Genomic DNA, 7,270 nt, shown 5'->3' on the forward strand with positions numbered 1-7,270 from the left:
GACAGCGGCAGTGGTGGGGAGCAGCGGCGGTGGCGGCGCACGTGGGGAGGCGCTGTGCGGCGACGACGGCGGCGGTGTGGAGCGGCGGCGGCGGCGACTTGGCGCGGGCGGCCGAGCAAGGGGTATTGTGGAGGAGGTGGCAGCCGCGTCGGCCGGAGCTAACCAGGCACACAAAAAAACGATCAGGCAAGATGTAGTTGACTAGCAAAGCTAGCTAGGCTTGACTTGATGGATTTGCTGGCTATGAAGACACGCAGAGCTGGCTAGGTGCGGGACGTACGGGGCGGCGGTACGCAGGGCGCGGGATGGGCTACTCAACAATTTCGACCATGCCACGCAGCTCCAGCCTGGGTGGGGGCGCTTGTCATGGTGAAGCAGAGGATGAGGAGGGTGCCCAGGGCAGGCCGTTGTGTTGGCGTCGCGCTCTGCTCTTGTGAGCTTGGTGCGGACGGAACGGAACGGAACGGCGCATGCGATCTCTACCAAGTAGCTTCACCAATCTCCCAACCACCTCTGCTCGTCATATAGCCACAGGGAGTATCTTGACCCGTCATTAGTGGGCAGGATACAAACTCAAAAGAAGACCTAAAAACGGAGTAGGTCATTAAAGCGCAAGGCATGGAAAAGACACCCAGAGAGTCGCTGGTGGAGAAGCTATAATCCTGAACCTGTAAAGAGCAGCAAATTTCATATTGGTGCAACATGTTGCTTATGCGCGCCAAAGATCCTTATGAAAATTTTAAAAAAATTAGCACCAGCGGCCGAAAATCAGAACCCAACTTTCTAACCAATAAATAGAAGTGGCGGCCAGACATGGGTAAATGGTAGTTATGCATTCACCCAGTTGCTCTCCTTCCTGCAGCTTTACGGCAACTTCTTGCCTTCTTAAACTGAAACCACGACGAGTAAATCAGAACGAAGGGAGTACAAACTGCTCTCCAGACACCCTAACTGATTGATCAGGAGGATAATGGCCATAGTAGTTTACCTCATACTATTAACTAGCAGTAGGCTTGACAAGAGATAATCCATTCCAATGACAGCCTCAAATGAACCATCAAGTCAACTCATGTTTATAGCTAACAAACAGCAGCAATACATCATACTCCCTCCATCCCATAATATAAGAGCGTTAGTGTAAAAAACGCTCTTATATTATGGGACGGAGGGAGTACATCACAGAGAAAAACCAATTCGCAGAAATCGACAAACTAAACTAGAGGCACATCATAAGCTCACAAGCATGGCAGCACCGTCGATAGGGTAATTTAGGACTTTGTACACTCCGTCTTGCACCTGTTCATGGTCGGGTAGCAGTAATCTTTTGGAACGCAGCAAAAGCAGTCTCCGTGGGAGCTGCATTGCTTCTGATCTACAAGAATGCACAACCCATTTGGTAAATTGATCTTGTCAGACGCAATTCGGCCTGTGATAAGAAATATACAATTATTTTAGAGTAGAATAAATAAACGCGCGCAACAGATCAGCCAAGAACCAAAAGAAAGAAAAAAAGGCATTCACTAGTACGTACATACTTGCAGGACAAGTGCAAAAATTAACCCGGTTAGGTTATCATCGATGAGATAGATTGATTTGATTAAAAAACAGTGAAACCCAGCATCACATTTTAGAGACGTTATTAAAACTGGTTGCAGGCAAGTTTGGGATCTTTAGTTGGAACCTTGATGAAAAACAGAGGTTGTAAAATCTGTTGAAAACCAGCTGGGTAGATGAAAAACAAGTAGATAGAGGTAACTAAAGATGCCACTCAGCATAACCTGGATGGATGGGTAAAAATGACCGACGACGCACCTGGCCAAGTGATGGCCGACGTCCCGACGGCGAAGCAAAGGAGGAGGAGGAGGACGACAGCCATCGTGTTGGTGGGGGCTGCGCTCGTCATGGCGGTTGGGTTGCAGCGAAGCAGATGAGGAGGGCAGGCCGTCGTAACTTAGTGCAACAAAGTTTTAGGGCAACTTCTTGCCATCTGCAACAGCATTAGGGCAAAGCTTTAGTGAAGCTTTAGGGTAGAGGGGGGCGTAGCAGAAATGCTCTCGAGACACCCTGACTGATTGATCAGGAAGATAATGTTCATAGTTTTACTCATATAAACTAGTAGCAGTAAGCTTCACAAGAGATAATCCATTCCAATGACAGCCTCAACCGAACCATCAAGTCTCATGTTTACAGCTAACAACAGCAATACATCATCATCATACATAGAGAAAATCGGTTCACAAAAACCGACAAACTAAACTAGAGGCACATCATAAGCTCACAAGCATGGCTGCCGCAGCAGTTTGTTTCGCCAGCAAAGACAGCAGCGAGTTCCTTCCTCGACTCAGACAGCGGCTCAGCTCACATCATCTACCTCCTCACAGGAGGCGCACCACCTCGTCCTCCTCCAACTGGGGGGCCACCACCACGTCCACCAGCAGCCTGCATCAAATTTTTTTCCGCAAGTTCAAACATTAGTGACTATACATACAGCTGTTGAATAATACGTGTTTGCCAAACAGAAAGTTCATCCAAGGATTAATAACAAGCCAAACAATTTGTTCATTCTCATATTTTACCGCATAAAATAATTGATGCTAGATAGATAATGATTGTAAGTTTAGAATCAGTGAAATAGTTTGAATCACTAATATTTCCAATTCCCTAAATCAAATCTTGGTTAAACTGCTGGCGTTTTTCAGAGATAAGAATTCCGAGTTCCCCAGTTCCAGCATTGGATAAAATGTTACAGGGAACAACGACAAGACAGGGAAACTGGAACATAGGCTCTCGGTGTTGCTTTTCTTCATAATACAACTCTGCAGCTATAAGGTAACAGGGTACTGCTACCCAACCCACCTAGACACCAGAACGAAGTAAGCAAAATTGCTAGGGCAGGATTAGACATTAAATGAACATTAGAGATAGAAGCTTGTTGGCCGTTAAAATGACAGACTGTAATGCTCAATGTTCACAGCATGTACAGGACTTGTCTCCTCCACTAGCCTAATGATGATGAGATTAGCTCCAAATTAGACTGAGCACTAGTGGGGAACTCCCTCTGTTTCGAATTATAAGATGTTATAATTTTTTTTCTGAATCGGATGAATATAGACGTGTTTTAGTGTGTTTGTTCACTAATTTCAGTCTGTATGCAGTCCATATTGAAATATCCAACACGTCTTACAATTCAGAACAGGGGTGATAACACTTATATAAAAGATTTAATATTTCATCAGCCTAAATACTTCCAGACCCGTGCCCAATGGGATACTGTCCTCAAAGGAATTAAAAACTGAATGCATGACATTAATGGACACTCCCTCTGTTCACTTCTATAAGACGTTGTAGACATTTCAGACGGTGCCTAAAACAGTTCAATCTCAGCTATCTGAAACGTCTAATAAAAAAGAACGGAGGGAGTAGTTCATATTTCTTTTTCAGATTTAGTACATGATCATAGTTACTCAATTTTAATAGTATACTGTTATATAGCATCCCACAATGTTCTCCAGAGAGAAGATTCCTAGTTCCCTAGTTCCAAACTGGGATGAACCCCAGTGTTTTTCACAGAGCGATTTCAAGTTCGCTAGTTCCAACCATGGATAATATATGGTAATGCTGAACAAGGGCTCTCAGTTTTTGGCTTGTCATGATACGGATCCACATCTAGGGGAAAAGAAGCATGAAAGGGTATAGTTACCCACCAAGACAACAAGACATAAATGTAAATAGCTAGGGGAAGATTCAGCATCAACTGAACATGAGAGATGGAAGCTTGTCAGCCTTCAAAGTAACACTGACTACCGAGGTGCAGTGTTCACAGCAAGAAATTGCTATCATCTCAAGTATACGACTTGTTAGCAGCTCCCAGTCTGACAATGTGGGGGTAGGATTAACAAAGACTAGCCCTAGTTCTGGGTCTCGTGCGTTTGAACATTTATCTCTACATTGTAGGCTATGTGTTTATTTTGAAGAGGAAACAGAAAAACAGGGCTTAATCAGAAGCATCGACAGCAACCATATCGCTCCGAACGCAAATGTTTTTTTTTTACAATAGACCAGCTATCAGCAGCACTGTGTGCTTAGGAACCCCAAGACTATTTTAATCACCAGCTCCGAGCGCAAATGTTCACAACAGGAAGAAACTGTAATCATCTTATGTACAAGACTTGTAAGCAACTGTCAATTAGCCTAATGTTGATGCCTAGGAGTGAGGATTTGACAGAAAGAACAGTAACTCCAAATTAGATTATGCACTAGTTAGATAGCGATTATTACATTTGAAATTTACAGCCAATATAATTCCAGACTCACAGCCTAATGGGATACTGTCGTAAAAAGAACTAAAACTTAATTGCAGAAATAAATGGATAGTTCATATTTCCTTTCCAGTTTTTCATGCATAAATGTTTTCTTGTTTTATGATGATTACAATTTTAGAGTTAGTGTGAACAGAACATGGCAATAAGCCAAGTTTCTTAACTAGTTAGATCCTAGTTACTCAAATTCTGATAACATATGCCCACAATGTTTCCCTGGTTCCAAAAGAAATTGTTACAGCATCCCACATTATTTATCAGAGAGCAGAGTTCAGGTTCCCTAATTCAACTATGGCCTATGGATAAGTCAAAGGAAACAATGAAAACATAGGGTATAATGCTGAACACAGGCTCTCAGTTTTGTCTTGCCATAGTACGAATCCATGTGTAAGAACAAAAAAGAAACATAATAGTGTATCACTGCCCACCTAGACAACAAGAAACATAATAGGCTATGTGTTTTTTGAAGAAGAGAAAGACAGGGCTTAATCAGAAGCAGCAACAGAAATAATATCGCTCCAAACACATTTTATAAGAAAAAATAAAAATAGACCAGCTATCAGCAGCTCCATGTGCTTACGAACCCCAAGACTATCTTAATTACCAGCTCCGAATGCAAATGTTCACAACAGGAAGAAATTATAATCATCTTATGCACAAGACTTGTAAGCAACTGTCAGTTAGCCTAGTGATGATGCCTGGGAAGTGAGGATTGACAGAAAGAACACTTAACTCCAAATTAGATTATGCATTAGTTAGATAACGATTACAGTTTTTACTCACGGCCTAATGGGATATTGTCAAGAACTAAAACTTAATGCCTGAAATTAATGGATAGTTCATATTTCCTTTTTCAGTTTTTCGTTCATAAATAGTTTCTAGCGTTATGATGCTTACAATTTTAGAATCAGTGTGAAGAGCCCATGGCAATAAGCCAAGTATCTTAGCTAGTTACATCCTAGTTGCTTAAATTTTGATAATATCAAGCCCATGGCAATAAGCCAAGTATCTTAGCTAGTTACATCCTAGTTGCTCAAATTTTGATAATATCACCCATAATGTTTCCCTGGTTCCAAGCTTAATACAAGGTGTTACAGCATCCCACATTATTTTTCAGAGAGCAGAATTCAGGTTCCCTAGTTCTAATTCAGGTATAATGCTGAACACAGGCTCTCGGTTTTGTCTTGTCATACTAGGAATCCACAAGTAAGAACAAGGAAACATAATAGGGTGTCACTGCCCACCTAGACAACAAGAAACAACGCAAATAGCTACTGAGAGAAGATTTGATGTTGTTGGCCCTTTAACTAACACCTCCGCACTCACAGCAAAAACAAATCGCATCCTCTGATGTACAGAACTTGTGCCTAAGCAACTCCCAATTTGCCTAGTGCGCCGAATGAGGACTAATAACAGTAGAAAACTAAGAAGAATAACCCCTGGTACCAGGGACATGTTACAATTGGCCAACTATCCGTCCGCAATACAGCGTGCATAGGAACCGCAAGACTATTAAGTTGCAGATATGAGATATCAATCTCTCCTAATTCAAAGCTCAATGTATCAACTATCGAGTGCTGTATAGGGTCAATTGCAAAGTGTAAATTACTGAGAATTGCTGCTTACCCGGGCACGCATTGCGACAGCACGGCCGCGCCCGACGCCGATGGCCGACCCCTTGCCCTGCACACAGCAGGGAAGCAAAGTCAGTGGGCCGCAATATATGAATTGACCTAAAAAACAAAACAAAAACTGAAAGAAAGAGGGAGAGGCGCACCCTTATCCTGGCCTCGAGGCGCTTGAACATGGGGGCGTTCTTGAGCATGTCGGGGATGATCATGAAGCGGACCCTGCTGCCCCTGATGAAGACGTGCTCCAGCTGCGACACCTTGCCGTCCTACAGATTCGTTCGTTTGTCACCAAAACCAGACGAGATTATGAGATGAGGGAGGGGAAGAAGAGGAAGAGAGGAGGCACAAACAAACCTTAGCTGTGAAGGTGATGTTCTCGATCTGGCAGTTCCAGTTGTCCTCGCACTCGATCATGGAGCCCCGGTAGACCTCGCCGGTCTTGAGCTCCACCGTCACCACGTGCCCCGCCGCCTCGTGCAGCAGCTTCACCGGGATCCCAAGGCTGCGGCTCATCTTCCTTCTCGCGAGCGCCGCGCCAAACCCTAGCTCGCTCGGTCTCGACTCTTTCTGAAGCCGCCGCCGCCGAAGAGGAGAGGAGAGGGGAAGGGGAATACAAGAGGGAGGAGGACGAGGCGGCGGCGAGGGTTTCTCTTTGTTTGGGCTCGATGGGTTCTTATTTCAGGCCCAGACTCGATGGATTCTTATTTCTGTCCCAGGCTCGATTTCAGGCCCAGATGTATATACACATATTTTATAGTGTAGAAGATCCCCTCATTTTTCTCCGTATGTAGTTCATGTTGAAATCTCTAAAAAATACTTCAATTTAGGAACGGATGGGATTAGTTCATATCTGAGCTTGATGGAAAATGTGTTGTTCTGGATATTGGTGCCAGTTTATAGTAGGAGGGCTAAAAGAAATACCGGAGAAGCACGTTGCAAAGAGGTGGGCGGTTGATGCAAGGGATGTTTTGTCACATCACCTTAAGCAATATCAAAAGGACAAGGGCGCCATTGTGATAACTACGTAAATCATTCCCTGAACGAGCTACTTAATCACCTGCCTCTCCACGCCATCTGATACTAACGTCGAGTTTATATATGCTACTTTCTATGGCTATAAATTGATCTTTGATGAGTGGCATAATGGCCTCAGAACCGCAAGAGCATGCATATATCTCCACAGCAGCACGGAGATGTTAAAGCATATCTCATGTGAAGTCTCTTTAATCCAACGCAAGAATCACGTATACAACCTATCATAGCAACATTAATATACGATATCTCTGTTGTAGTTGGAAACCAATGAGATGGACCTAAGCA

The 7,270-nt window shown here is 43.7% G+C and overlaps 1 protein-coding gene across 1 annotated transcript; it reads right to left on the reverse strand.

Moving 5' to 3' along the window:
- Window positions 1-2,072: 2,072 nt before the first annotated feature.
- Window positions 2,073-6,604, reverse strand: LOC119304390 (small nuclear ribonucleoprotein SmD3b-like). The gene is made up of 4 exons (XM_037581571.1): window positions 6,305-6,604; window positions 6,097-6,216; window positions 5,946-6,002; window positions 2,073-2,439 (listed from the first exon to the last, which is right to left on the reverse strand). The coding sequence occupies exons 1-4, from the start codon at window positions 6,461-6,463 to the stop codon at window positions 2,368-2,370; spliced, it is 408 nt and encodes a 135-aa protein (XP_037437468.1). The 5' UTR covers window positions 6,464-6,604; the 3' UTR covers window positions 2,073-2,367.
- Between the last annotated feature and the right edge of the window lie 666 nt (window positions 6,605-7,270).

This window comes from Triticum dicoccoides, chromosome 5A (assembly GCF_002162155.2).
Source record: "Triticum dicoccoides isolate Atlit2015 ecotype Zavitan chromosome 5A, WEW_v2.0, whole genome shotgun sequence".
NCBI classification, from domain to species: Eukaryota; Viridiplantae; Streptophyta; class Magnoliopsida; order Poales; family Poaceae; genus Triticum; species Triticum dicoccoides.

Excerpts from the sequence above, each read along its gene's own strand:
- LOC119304390 (XM_037581571.1), bottom strand. The coding sequence starts at position 6,463 with ATGAGCCGCAGCCTTGGGATCCCGGTGAAGCTGCTGCACGAGGCGGCG. Across the intron at positions 6,003-6,096 it reads GCCTCGAGGCCAGGATAAGG|GGCAAGGGGTCGGCCATCGG; the intron begins GTGCGCCTCTCC and ends TGCTGTGTGCAG. Across the intron at positions 2,440-5,945 it reads CTGTCGCAATGCGTGCCCGG|GCTGCTGGTGGACGTGGTGG; the intron begins GTAAGCAGCAAT and ends AATTTGATGCAG.